Consider the following 14,859-nt stretch of genomic DNA (forward strand, 5'->3'; position numbering starts at 1 on the left):
GAGCTTCGATGGAGGCCTCTCCCCGATGGGTAACAAATCACACATTTCGTTAGAGACAGAAATGTACCAACAAGAAGTTCCATTGGTTTGCAGAAAGTCTGGTGGGAAAAGTATTACTCGCGAAATATTTGTGACAAGAAGGAACATGAATGTTATTGCTCATCGCTTCACTTGCAGCAATTTAAATTGTCCTCTTATGTTCCTGCATAGTCCGACATTCAGAAATCGCTACATTCGGAAATTAAAGAGCCAAATATTTGTGACGAGGAAGAATACAAATTTTACTGCTGCTCATTTCAGCCGCTGAAATTAAAGTTGTCCTCTTAGGTTCCTGCGCAATCACACACTCGGAAATCGTCACTTACGGAAATAAACAGCGAAATATTTGTGACAAGGAAGAATATGAAACTTATTGCTACCTTTCCACTCGCAGCAATTTCAGCTTTCCTCTTAGGTTCCTGCCTAAACACGCACTCGGAAATTGCCGCATACTTGGAAAGAAACAACCAATTATTAACTTTACCCTTCGTTCTCTAATCAGACGGAAATATTAAATAACATCCAATATTGTAGATCATATTTTATTACACTTATATAAAAAAAGTCTCACAATAACCCTGGGTTCAATGTGGGGCGGCGGTGAGGCGGGTGGACTGTTGTGGCCTGTTGTGGTGTTGTGAACCACTGAGGGCTACGGCGGGGCGAAGCCTCTTCGTCGTTTCTAGGTCCCCGGTTTAATATCCAATACAATTATGGAAATCTGCCGTTTAAACTTGTCGCAGTTCAATCGCAAGAACAACTGTTTCATTATCATATGTTTCTTTAACGTAAGGTGCATATCCAATAGTAATCGATGGTAACACTTGCTATTATGCAGTAGCACACACTTTAAACTTACATTGGAGAAGTTGGTGAACAACTTCCACTGATCACTTTTGTAGTCAATACGATACCCTTAGCTGCCACTAGTTCCTGTACATCACTACAAAACACCAAGTTCTTTTCACTTTCAAAAAATGGATGGAATGGTACGTGGCGGTTACGGAACGCAGTCACATTTATCGTCTTATCAAGACTGTTGTAGTCTTGACGCCAACAGTTCAGCTTTACGTTTCAGCAATTCCGGATCTCTCACTAGGTAATTAAATTCAGTCTGTGTTATTTTGTGAAGCTCTGTACACGCATCGTTACAGACAAAATCAAGATCCTTCGAAGAACTGAGTTTCGAAGGTGATGGTGCAGCACTACTTTGACCACCGCCCTCGTCACTACCGCGATCAGGCGGGCAGTCCATCACCGTGAGGCACTGGTCGCATGGCAGTCGGTATGTTAGGATATGTCAAGGAGACCTTCTCTTCTTAGAAATACCGTACGTTAATAGAGTTGTCATTCAAAAGTAACAATCATTCACTTGGTTTAATCATTCTTGCCGGCTCATGGGTATAGCAAAGCCCATGGAAGATCTTGTACAATTCAACCACGAATGAAGAATCGAGACACATGATACGCAACATGCATGACGAGCCAATGTTTGTCCTGGTTCCCGATTTCACAGCAAAAGTACAGCCTGTATGTCTTCCACATACTGATCCCATTGCGATATCAGTGCAGCCGGTCCGCAAATGAAGGGAAGATTCTCAGGACTGTTTACGCATTTGCGAGGCATATTGTATCACAGGAATTGCAATGACCGTATGCACTAATTAACTACACTTCAGAAACACGTTCTACCAGCATACGAACAGAACACAGCGTGTAACAGACTGAAATTACGCTTCGCTCCTCTTCCACTTCCCCTTATTGCTACGAGGCCTGGCTGAAAATAGCGATAACATACACAAGGCTATTGTTGTCCGTAACTTCATCACTCCGTGTACCATCAGCGGCATTTTGAAGCCTACATGGGAAAAGAATGACAATGAACGCTTATAAAATGTAATTAAACGCACCTTCTTTAGGTTGGAAACAAGAGTTGATTCGACTTTTTCATTGTCGTTTTCGTAACCAGCGTGGTCGATATTGTTAACAAACTTCTATTTCATTCCAGTTACATTTTCACTGTTGGCTAGTGTAATCATCTCCTGAAAAATACTTACAGTTTTTTTTACCTAGATTATATTAGTTAACTGTTGACAAGAATATGATTCTTGTCAAAATACACTACTGGCCATTAAAATTGCTACACCAAGAAGAAATGCAAATGATAAACGGGTATTCATTGGACAAATATATTATACTAGAACTGACATGTGATTACATTTTCACGCAATTAGGGTGCATAGATCCTGAGAAATCAGTACCCAGAACAACCACCTCTGGCCGTAATAACGGGCTTGATACGCCTGGGCATTGAGTCAAACAGAGCTTGGATGGCAAGTACAAGTACAGCTGCCCATGCAGCTTCAACACGATACCACAGTTCATCAAGAGTAGTGACTGGCGTATTGTGACGAGCCAGTTACTCGGCCGCCACTGACCAGACATTTTCAATTGATGAGTGATCTGGAGAATGTGCTGGCCACGGCAGCAGTCGGAACATTTTCTGTATCCCGAAAGGCCCGTATAGGACCCGCAACATGCGGTCGTGCATTACCCAGCTGAAATGTAGAGCTTCGCAGGGATCGAATGAAGGGTAGAGCCACGGGTCATAACACGTCTGAAATGTAACGTCCACTGTTCAAAGTGCCGTCAATGCGAACAAGAGGTGATTGAGACGTGTAACCAATGGCACCCCATAGCCTCAAGCCGGGTGATATGCCAGTATGGCGATGACCAATACACGCTTCCAATGTGCGTTCACTGCTATGTCGCCAAACACGGATGCGACCATCATGATGCCCTAAACAGAACCTGGAATCATCCGAAAAAATGACGTTTCGCCATTCGTGCACCCAGGTTCGTCGTTGAGTACACCATCGCAGGCGCTCCTGTCTGTGATAAAGCGTCAAGGGTAACCGCAGCCATGGTCTTTGAGCTGATAATCCATGCTGCTGCAATCGTCGTCGAACTGTTCGTGCAGATGGTTGTTGTCTTGCAAACGTCCCCATCTGTTGACTCAGGGATCGAGAGGTGGCTGCACGATACGTTACAGCCATGCGGATAAGATGCCTATCATCTCGACTGCTAGTGATACGAGGCCGTTGTGATCCAGCACGGCGTTCCGTATTACCCTCCCGAACCCACCGATTCCATATTCTGCTAACAGTCATTGGGTCTCAACCAACGCGAGCAGCAATGTTGCGATACGATAAACCGCAATCGCGATAGGCTACAATCCGACCTTTATCAAAGTCGGAAACGTGATGGTACGCATTTCTCCTCCTTACACGAGACATCACAACAACGTTTCACCAGGCAACGCCGTTCAACTGCTGTCTGTGTATGAGAAATCGTTTGGAAACTTTCTCATGTCAGCACGTTGTAGGTGTTGCCACCGGCGCCAACCTTGTGTGAATGCTCCGAAAAGCTAATCATTTGCATATCGCAGCATCTTCTTCCTGTCGGTTCAATTTCGGGTCTGTAGCACGTCATCTTCGTGGTGTTGCAATTTTAATGGCCAGTAGTGTATAACAAAAATAACTTCTTCCAGTAGTATTTTATTCTTTCCAAAAAAGTTTTACAACGTTCCCTTATTTTTTACAATAAGAGGTAATTCATTGGTACCTGACTTATTACCAGTACGTGGCAATGGGCATATATAAAACAGGAAAAGTTAATATAAGCACTTTAGAACAAAAATAATGAATTTTGAAAACATTTTGTCATTTGCTGTAGGATGCCGAATAAGCCACTGAAAAGTTTCTGATAACGGGGATACATAATAGTTTCCCAACAAATTAGGTTACACACTTGTACACAGAATAATAATAATAATAATAATAATAATAATAATAACAATAATAATAATGACAATAGTAATAATAATGTATTTGGTCTGCTCACTCTGCAGAACCCTCTGGGATTATAACTGTATGCTGAAGGTTGCAAATGTTCGTCGTACATCCGTTCTACCTAATTTCTCCAATTTTGGTGATAATCTAAGATTCTGACCATTGAAACTGAAAGTATTTAACGTCTGGCATATGTCTACGTTCTTCTTCCCGTCCCTCTTCGTCACTGCCACAACGGACAAAATTATATTTCGGTGTCTATGCTAGAGAGTACTCAGCTAAGAGCACCGTACAAATCTAATGGCACCATCACAATAAGCGCGTAGGACTTAACAAGGAGATGTCCCCAGCGGTGGGATCAACATTTTGAAACCGAATATACGGTGATGTAGGTTAAGATATCAGGTGTCACACCTTGCAGACATTCACCCTGGTCGTTTGCAAGTAATTGACGAAAAAAAATTCGTAATTTTTCATGATTCTCAATACCGTTAAAAATATCGAATCACGTGATACGTTTGCATGGTGTAATGGATAGGATAACAGGTTCACATGCAAGAGGTTGTGAGTTCGAGTATCGTCAGAATCTCTGGTTAGCAACGTCAACAACCATCAGTTTTCGTATCTTTCTCGAAAAATATTGAAAAATATAGCCAATTTAGTATCAGTACACCTCTAAATTGTGTTGCCACGTGGTTGCGGTGTCAACACATCTCTGCGCAGCGCTTCTGCAAGCGAGAGGTTCTTTGGTGCCTTATATTAACGTCTGTTTTGACTCCGTTTATTTTGGTCAGTGGGTTCCTATTTATCTTATAAATGCAATTGCTTCAGTTTCGATATCTTCCTTGTGTTCTGTTCTATCATTTTGTATTTATTTTGTGTTGTTTTATTTTGGAGGAGTTGTAAGAACCTGGTATTCGCCCAAGTGCGGTGGGGAAAAATATCCAAAAAGGGTCTGTTCGTTTGGAGTTGTTATATTATCCTTTTCTGGTTAGGTGCCATTGCTCTCTTCTTGTGTTGCTGCTGTGTCCAAGTTGTTCTTATTAGTTGTCCTTAGTAGGTGTGCTATTCTTCTTTCGTCTGTTTATGTTGTGTTAATTGTAGCTGTGGTCGGTATTTTGGTTGCTGTTATCCATGTTTTAATCATTTTTGGTGGGTACGGCTACTGTATCGTTAGAAAGTTGAATTCAGTGTAGGTCTCTTCTAGCAGTCTTGTCGTGGCTGTTTCTGCGTTATATCGGTTTGCCCCTATTTTTGCGGCGAGTTTTAATCGTCTGTCGCTAATTGGTTGGATTTTCGTGTTGCGGTAGACTGTTAGGTTTGTTGTCCTGGGATTCATTTGAGTGGCAGTTCGCAGTATTTTTCGTTCAATTGCCAAGAGCTTTTGAGTGTTGGTTCTGTTTGCTAGTCATACTGGGGCAGTGTATTCCATCACTGGTCTTATGACTGTTTTGTTTGTATGAGCTATGGTCTCGTTCCTGTCTCCATCGATCCTTCCTCTTGGAATTTTTAGGTTTGTCTTCTTTTCGCTTTGGTGGTGATGTTTCTTGTGTAGTTGTTCCAGTTTAGTCTAGTATGATTTCTAAGCACTTGTCTGTGTTCTGTGCTTTTATTGTCTTTCCCCGTAGTTCGATTCTGGCGTCTTCGGCGACTCAATGTTAATAGCTGCGTTTGGTCTGCATTTAGTTTTAATTTCCGAGTAGCTATCCATTTTCGTGGTTTGTTTATGTATTCTTGTGTTTGCAGGTTTGTATTTCCTATGGTTTGTGCGTGAACCCAGTATGCAGTGTCGCCTGCATATAGTTCTAGACCCTCATTACACCTAGTCGGCAGCGGTATGTCTGATGTGTTGAGGGGTTCAACAAGGGAGAAATGATCGCTCCCTGTGGTACTTCTGCTACTGGATAAAATATGTCGGTAGCGGTGTTGTTCACGGATGCTCTCGATGGCCTGTTGTCGACAACGTTGGTTGTGAGGTTGGTCAGTTGTGGTGGAACGCCTATTGTAAGGAGTTTGCGCTATAATCCTTTATGCCACACCATATCGAAAGCCTTTTCGGTATCCAAGAAGAGGGCGCACGCCAGTGTAGGATATGTAGGCGTCTAGTTACGCCACTACACAGGCACACTGTTGGGTCTATCGATGGGTGGTTTTTTCGTTAACTGGCTTGTAAATCCGGCATAGTTTTTTACAGCCTGTTATTCAGTATTATTTCGAAACCTTTTCCTATTACGGGAAATAGGTTAATCGGACGGCATGATAGTGGGTCGTTTGGTAGTTTGCCTGGTGTAGGAAGCATTGTGTGGGTACTGTTCCGAATGGTAGAGCCGCGTTGTACAGTGTTTTAAGGCTTTGGATCATCCTTTCCCTGGGGGCTAGTCTTATTTGGATTATTTTGATCCCGTCTATCCCTGGGGCGCTGTTTTTGTCTTTCATAGTGGCCTGTTCGACTTCTTCGCCTGTTATTTCTGGTATGAGGGCTGTTTGGTCTTCTGTTGCTCCGTTCGTGTGATTATGGTGTTCTGTTGTGTGTGGAGTTCTTCTTCTAGTGCTTTGTCGTGTTCAGTGTTACAATTTGGGTCATTGAGGAATCTATGTTTTGTCTCTACTACTTCTTTAAAGACGTTTGTTTTTCCTGTGTCGTCTGTAATGAAGTCGTTCTGATACGAGAATGGAAGGTCTGTCTTGTGCTGTATTTCTGTTATTGCTTTGAACGTGTTCCAGTAACGGTTCGCCTGTTTGTGATCTACGTTTTTGCTGGTTTCTGCCCACTCATCGTTGCGGAATTAGTTGTTGTTTTACCAAGTTGTTAAGCCGGTTACACTATATTTTGTACACGCATTCGGCGGTCTTTTTGAATAGCTCGTATAATCTCCTCTTTTCCTTGATTGTGCCGAGGATTCTCTGGGAGATTCTGTTGGCGTGCGGATTGATGGTCTTTGCTGGGGCGCTTTCGGTTGTCGCATCTGTGATCGCGTGGATGATATCTTCATTGTACTTTTCTAGTTTTCGTGTGTCGGTAATTGTGGAATTCCTCGGCAAATATTCATGTAGTGTTTTTTGGTATTTGTCTTGGTCTAGGCTCTTCAGGTCAATTATTGTTTGCCTGTTGTTATCTGTTTTTGGTGTTGACAGCAATGATGTGCTCGTGAGTAATGGGGATGTGGTCGCTACCAACACCGGGTCGCGTCCACGGTGGACTGAAATGCGCAAATATTGATTGAGCGCTGATGAAGTGGTCGGGAGTTGTGGCTGATGAAGGTTGTTTCATTACACTTTAGTCTTGTTATGTTCGGGTCATCTTCCAGTTATGTATCTAGTGTGGCGCCGTTTCGATTGTTTATATTGCCCCCGAATGCCTCCGCTCTTGCATTGAAATCTCCCGTTATGACAAAGTTTTTCAGTGTTTTGGTGTATAGGATGAATTCTACCGGTAGGTCATTTTCTGGCGGAACGTTAATATTTGTTATTAGGTGCAGTTTTTTGTTTGCCCATGTTTTGAGTTCCAGGTGAACTGCTTGTATATGTGCGAACTGCTGTGGCATATCAATTCGTATTATTTTCACCCTTTTTACTGTGGAGCTCGGCTGTTCCTCATTTTGCAGATCCTCGGTTAGTCTGTTGTACCTCGACTTTATAGGAAATGTAGTCATGTATAATTATTGGAGCTTCTGTTATTTTGGTTTTGAGAACCCCTAGGATCACGATGTTCTCTTTTTAGCGATGTATTCCAGCATGGGCCGCTTTGTTTGAAAGCCGCATGCATTAACGAAGCCATTGGTTATGCTGTCTCTTGGGCTTCCGTCCGTGTTAGTCTTCTACTTTCTTGTATTTGTGTGTGTGTGTGTGTGTGTGTTTCTTTTGCAGCGTAATTGGCAGCAGTGCGGGAGGCGGCGGACAGCCATTCGCTCTCTCAACGTCTTCAAATACCTTTGAAGAAACACTGTGAGTAGAATGACAGCGGTCAACACAGTAAATACCGTACAGTGTCTCTTTGATGGGAGTCCGGTTAGACCCTCACCATTTGAAACTGATGAGTGGATCTTTAAAGAACTCGGAATTGTAGCATATGATATATTAGGTATTCAACTGGATTTCATTAAGATTCTGAGCTCATCAAATTTAAAGATCCGGACATTTTGACTGCAGTTGGCAATACTAGGAAATGCAAGCACCTTGACGGATCTGTTACTAATATTGCTGCAGGTTATGCAGGGTATGGAATCCGGAATACAGAAGTTTATAAGGGACGTCCTCAATGCCCAAATGAGATGATAATGTGTCACCTTAAACACTACGGCACCGCTTTGAAAATTGAAAATGATAAATGGTTTGTCACTTTCCGATATCAAATCGACAGTGGTGTGTGAAACGTTCGGATAGAATTAAAAATACACATTCCGTTTTACGCATTAATTGCGGGGGAATACAACGTTTATAACAAATATTGGGCACCCGTAGACACATTCATTTTGTCCTTCCACTGTCCACTTGCTTACTAATTGTACTAAAGAATACTGATACAGCAGCCCACGGAAGGAACGCTACTTTAATGGATACAATAGACATCTACAGTAGTTACGCGCAGGTCGCGAACAGGATAGTGACGTAACACTTTATTGCCACCAGCTATCATGACTCTTGCTGTGGTGCATGAGACAACTAAACCTGCACAGGAAATGGTAACGCAAATTCAGAAACCAGAAGCAGAAGGCGAACAAACCACAGGATTCTCAATGGAGGACCCATTTGTGGCTGCAAACCGTACAGAAATTCACTCCATAGCCAAATAAAATACATCCAATGAAACAAAACCAAATTCAAAAGTTGAAAAGAATAAGGAGAAAACTGAGGAAACTAAGACATGTGACGAACCGGGGTCACAGACGCAAGGTAGCGTTACATCTGAAACGGACGTGTCCCAGACGACTAACTCAATCGAAATTACAGCAAATAAACCGCGCAAAGCAGTGGGATGCAGAAGTACTAAGGAATGACGAGATCCGCTTGAGGTTTTCTAAGGCTACAAATACGGCAGCAAGGAACAGCTCAGTAGACAATACAGTTGTAAAGGAATGTACGTCTCTAAAAAGGACAACATAGAAGCTTGAAAGAAAAACATAGGTACAAAGAAAGTAACTGCGAAGAAATCGTGGGTGACAGAAGAAATACTTCATTTGATCGATGAAAGAAGGTAATACAAAAATGTTCAGGGGAATTCATGAATACAGAAATACAGGTCGTTGAGGAATGAAATACATAGGATGTGCAGGGGGGCTAAGACGAAATGGCTGCATGAAGAATGAGGAGAAATCGAAAAAGAAATAATCGTCTGAAGATCTGACTCAGCATACAGGAAAGTCAAATCAACCGTTGGTAAAATTAAAAGCAAGGGTGCTAACAATACGAGTGCAACGGGAATTCCACTGTTAAATGCAGAGGAGAGAGAGGATAACTGGAAAGAGTACATTGGAGATCTCTATGAGAGGGGAAGATTTGTATGACGCGATAGAGGAAGAAACAGGAGTAGATTTAGTAGAGATGGGGGATCCAGTATTAGAATCAGAATTTAAGAGAGATTTGGAGGACTTAAGATCAGATAAGGCAGAAGGGTAGATAATATTCCATCAGAATTTCTAAAATCATTGGTGGAAGTGGCAACAAAACGATTATTCACGTTGGTGTGTAGAATGTATGAATCTGGCAACGTACCATCTGACTTTTGGAAAAATATCATCCACACAATTCCGAAGACTGCAAGAGCTGACAAGTGCGAGAATTATCGCACAATCAGTTTAACAGCTCATGCATCCAATTGCTGAAAACAGTAATATGCAGCAGAGTGGAAAAGAAAATTGAGGATGTGTTAGATGACGATCAGTTTGGCTTTAGGAAAGCGGTTGATAATTGAAGCAAGACTAAAGAAAAATCAAGAGACTTTCATGGTATTTGTCGACCTGGAAAAAGCGTTAGACAATGTAAAATGGGGCAAGATGTTGGAAAGTCTAAGAAAAATTGGGATAACTTATAGTTAGAGAAGTTTAATGTACAACATGTACAAGAGCCAAGAGGGAATAATAGCACTGGACGACCAACAACGAAGTTCTCGGATTACAAAGGGTGTAAGACAGGGATGTAGTCTTTCGCCGCTACTGTCCAGTCTGTACATCGAAGAAGCAATGATGAAGATAAAATAAAGATTCAGAAGTGCAATTAAAATTCAAGGTAAAAGAATATCAACGATACGATTCGCTGAGTGAAACTAAAGGAGAATTACAGGATCTGCTGAATGGAATGAACAGTCTAATGAGTACAGAATACGGTCAAGAGTAAATCGAAGAAAAACCAAAGTAATGAGAAGTAGCAGAGATGAGAACATCGAGAAATTTAACATCAGGATTGATGGTCACGAAGTAGATCAAGTTAAGGAATTCCGCTACCTAGGTAGCAAAATAACAAATGACAGACGGAGAAAGGAGGGCATCACAAGCAGACTAGCAATTACAAAAAGTGTATTCCTGGCCAAGAGAAATCTACTATCGTCAAGCGCAGGCTTTAATTTGAGGAAGAAATTTGTGATAATGTACGTTTGGAGCATAGCATTGTATGGTAGTGAAACATGGACTGTGGGAAAACCGGAACTGAAGAAAATCAAAGCATTTGAGATGTCCTGCTACAGACGACTGTTGAAAATCAGGTAGACTGATAATTTAAGGAATGAGGCGGTTCTGCGCAGAATCAGATAGGAAAGAAATATGTGGAAAACACTGACAAGGACATCTGTTAAGATATCAGGGAATGACTTCCATGGTACCAGAGGGAGCTTTAGAGGGCAAAATTTTAGAGAAAGACAGAGACTGGAATGCATCCAGCAAATAACTGAGGACGTAGATTGCAAGTGATACTCTGAGATGAAGAGGTTGGCACAGGAGAGAAATTCGCGGCGGGTCGCATCTAACCAGTCAGAAGACTGATGACTCTAAAAAGAAAAAAAAACTGTTCTAGTGATGAGAGAAGTGCAAAGCTAGTGGAATGGGCAGACGATATAGACATTGAGGTGTCCAAATAGCCTAACAATAAATGGCGCTCTCTGAAACATTCTCATTTTAACATAAATACGATATTCAGTGTTACTGTGACGATTTCTCTTAACAACTTCTCGAAGAGGTTTGAATGTCATATACCTCTAGCACAAAAAAGTCACAAGTAAAACAGCTAGTCAAATTCCAGAATGAGATTTTCACTCTGCAGCGGAGTGTGCGCTGATATGAAACTTCCTGACAGATTAAAACTGTGTGCCCGACCGAGACTCGAACTCGGGACCTTTACCTTTCGCGGGCAAGTGCTCTACCATCTGAGCTACCGAAGCACGACTCACGCTCGGTACTCACAGCTTTACTTCTGCCAGTACCTCGTCTCCTACCTTCCAAACTAAGCCATGTCTCCGCAATATCCTTTCTTTCAGGAGTGCTAGTTCTGCAAGGTTCGTAGGGGAGCTTCTGTAAAGTTTCTCCGAGTTCGAGTCTCGGTCGGGCACAGAGTTTTAATCAGCAAGTCAAATTGTTTATTTCACAGTAATTTGTAATATCGAACCAGAGACTAGAACTGGTACATTGACCAGAACTGGTACATTGACTAGAACTGGTGACATTGAAATAAGGAACGTGGAGTCGCTTGTGCTATTCTCGAAGCATCTCTTGTGAGCGTTTATGCTCCATCTGGTAGTGAAAACAAAACCAATGGAAGCCGTTTCTTTGGTCAGGAACTTTCCCAGTTACTTTATGGAAACAATAATAAACTTGTCATCGGTGGTGATTTTAAGTGCGCGATTAGTAATGATGATCAGAAACCGGTTTCAAACATATGTAATGAATTTAAAGCACTGGCTGACTGTTATCATCTTGAAGACACTTGGCGAATTGTGAGCCTCAACAAACCCGAGTACACTTACTTTTATACTAATGAGACATAGCCGACTTAATATCATATACGTGTCATCTTCAATCCAAGCACAAATAGTTAAAACTGAAACAAAACCTGTGATGTTCTCGGATCGTTGCAGCTACACCTGCGAAATTAAATTCTCGAAAACACATTTTCATCATAAGAAAGGCATTTGGAAGCTTAACATTAACCATCTGGAGGGTCACACAAGATTTATTGGTCACGTAACAAGAAGTAATCAAAAAGCGGCGCCACGCTAAAAGCAGATGAAGATTTTAATGAAAGAAGCTTTTATAAGTATACCGAAATTCAATCAAAATGAGAAATAGATATAATGAACGCAATAATGTGGATGAAAATAACATGGTGATAAAACAAAAGAAATTAAATTGAAATTAACACATGCATGAACAAAGATTTCAAGTGAAAAAAGAATGATAGGAAGAAAAATGAGAGCAAATGAAGACATTTATATGACTAAAATGATGTGACAAAGGAATGGAAATAAAAGATTACATTTAAATGCATTAATTGAATAAAAATAATGATCAAATTCATTTCGATAAACATTAAAAAATAAAAAAGATTTCCTGCACCTGGGGAAATCGAACCCACAAGCTATTGTTTGGAGATCTGCTAACCATTATACCACGTAACCAGACTTACTGATGCAACTATTTTAATACTATTGAGTGTCACACAAAATTCCGAATTTATTTTCGTTCGTTACTAGCAAATGAGGGTCCAACAGGGTGAATGGCTGCAGTGTGTGGTATCGGGGATCTTAACCTAAGTAACTGGATAGATGGTTTCAAAAAGTCGATCCCTCTGGTAGGGATACTTCTTTGTTAGGCACCTATCCGTCTTTACTTTACTGCTTGACTTTATACTGTTTCTACAATAAATTCTGTTACATTTGCCAGTTTTCTTGCAAAGGAAAGTTTGGTACTAGAGTGTAGACTACTTTGTATCACTGTACTTTGTAATTATCAATTAGTATACATGCTCAGAAATCGGGTTTGTAGAGTGTAACAGTCTCTGGTATGCTGGGCTTGCTTCTAGGAAGACTCCAGAACTTCTGGTCACGACCATAGAGCGATGCGTCTTTCATTGTCTCTGGAAGCTTCTCATTCAATGATTCTGGTAAAAATGACATCAGAATTGATGTAAAAAGCATCACGATGCCAAGTATCCCAAATAGGTAATGCTGTCCAGCAGTGTTTCCCTGTTAGCAGAAAACGAGCGTCATGAAAGTATATTATATGAGATATACATGTTCACATTTACATACTTGTTATATACAGTGCAAAATAACTCGGAATTGTCGATTGCTATTGGATTTATCAGTATGACTGACAAAAGTTTCTGCTGTGAAGTAATTACTTAATTTGGATAAAAATTGCATTGTCAGTTGGAATGGAAAAGGAGTTAGAAAGCCTTATGAAAACTTATTGGATAGCAAAAACCTCGTTTTGATTTGGACATTTTCAATAATGATGGCTTAACACTTCGCAACTGTCAGTCAATGCAGCTTCGGCATGAAAAATAATGCGAGAAACTTGAAATTGGTGAGATTTCCAATAGAAAAATGTAGCAGTCTGTCGACAGAATGCAGACGTATGGAAACAGCTCAGCTGCAAATAAGTTATAAGATTCCGTTCAATGCCAATATTCAGATTAACAGTCTTCTACTTCTACAGCCACTGTAAGGTGCATGGCGGAGGGTACCCTTTACCACTACTAGTCATCTCCCTTCCTGGTCCACTCGCAAATACAGCGAGGGGAAAACGACTATTTGTATGCATCCGCATGGTTAGGTTAGGTTAGCGTTGTTGAACGTCCCGTCGACAACGAGGTCATTAGAGACGGAGCACAAGCTCGGGTTAGGGAAGGATGGGGAAGGAAATCGGCCGTGCCCTTTCAAAGGAACCATCCCGGCATTTGCCTGAAACGATTTAGGGAAATCACGGAAAACCTAAATCAGGATGGCTGGAGACGGGATTGAACCGTCGTCCTCCCGAATGAGAGTCCAGTGTGCTAACCACTGCGCCACCTCGCTCGGTGCATCCGCATGGCCCCTTATCTCTCTAATCTTATCTTCACAGTCATTGCGCGAAATGCACGTTGGCGGCAATACGGTTGTTCTGCAGTCAGCCTCAAATGCCGGTACTCTAAATTTCCTCCGCAGTGTTCCTTGAAAAGAAAGTCGCTTTCCCACCAGTGATTCCCATTTGATTTCCTAGAGCATCTCAATAATATTTGCGTGTTGTTCGAACCTGCCGGTAGCAAATCTAGCAGCCCGCCTCTGGATTGCTTCAATTTCTTCCTTTAATCCTACCTGGTGCAGATCCCAAACGCACGAACAGTACTCAACAACGAGCCACACTAGTGTCCTATATGCCATATCCTTTGCAGATGAACTATACTTTCCTAACATTCTTCCAATAAACCGACGTCAGCCATTCGCCTTCCCTATTACAATACTTACATCCTCATTGTTCTTCATATTGCTTTGCAACTTTACGCTAAGATATTCAATCGACGTTACTGTGTTAAGCAGCACACTATTAATGCTATTCTCGAACATTATGGGTTTGCATTTCCTACTTGTCTGCATTAACTTAATTTTTTTTTACACTTAGAGGCAGCTGTTATTCATCATACCGACTAGAAATTTTGTCTGAGTCATCTTGCATCGTCCTATAACCACTCAGAGACGACACTGCCCGTACAGCACAGCATCATCAGCGAACAGCTGCAGACTGTTACTTACCCTGTCCGGCAGATCATGCATGTATATAGAAAATAACATTTCCCTGGGGCATTCCTGAGGATATTCTTGCCTCTGACGAACACTCCCCGTCGAGGACAACGTACTGAATTCTGTTACTTAAGAAGTCTTCAAGCCACGCACATATCTGGAAACCTAACATAGTGTCGGATGCTTTGCAGACATCTAGGAATGTAAAGCCCGCCTGTTGGCCTTCATCCATGGTTCATAGGATCTCGTATGAGAAAAGGGCAA

General features: G+C 41.6%; 1 protein-coding gene across 4 annotated transcripts in view; it reads right to left on the reverse strand.

Annotated features, from left to right (window-relative positions):
• Nucleotides 1-14,859, reverse strand: part of LOC126175432 (solute carrier family 22 member 7-like) — a 216,183-nt gene that overhangs the window by 85,372 nt on the left and 115,952 nt on the right. For 3 of the 4 annotated variants that reach the window (XM_049922232.1, XM_049922230.1, XM_049922233.1), the window contains exon 9: nt 12,695-13,059. The exons of the other annotated variant lie outside the window; for it this stretch is intronic. In XM_049922232.1, coding sequence (XP_049778189.1) covers nt 12,841-13,059 — 219 coding nt within the window. In that variant the 3' untranslated portion in view covers nt 12,695-12,840. Of the gene's footprint in view, nt 1-12,694; nt 13,060-14,859 lie in introns of those variants that run through there. 4 annotated transcript variants of the gene reach the window in all.

Source organism: Schistocerca cancellata, chromosome 3, assembly GCF_023864275.1.
Source record: "Schistocerca cancellata isolate TAMUIC-IGC-003103 chromosome 3, iqSchCanc2.1, whole genome shotgun sequence".
Classification (NCBI taxonomy): domain Eukaryota; kingdom Metazoa; phylum Arthropoda; class Insecta; order Orthoptera; family Acrididae; genus Schistocerca; species Schistocerca cancellata.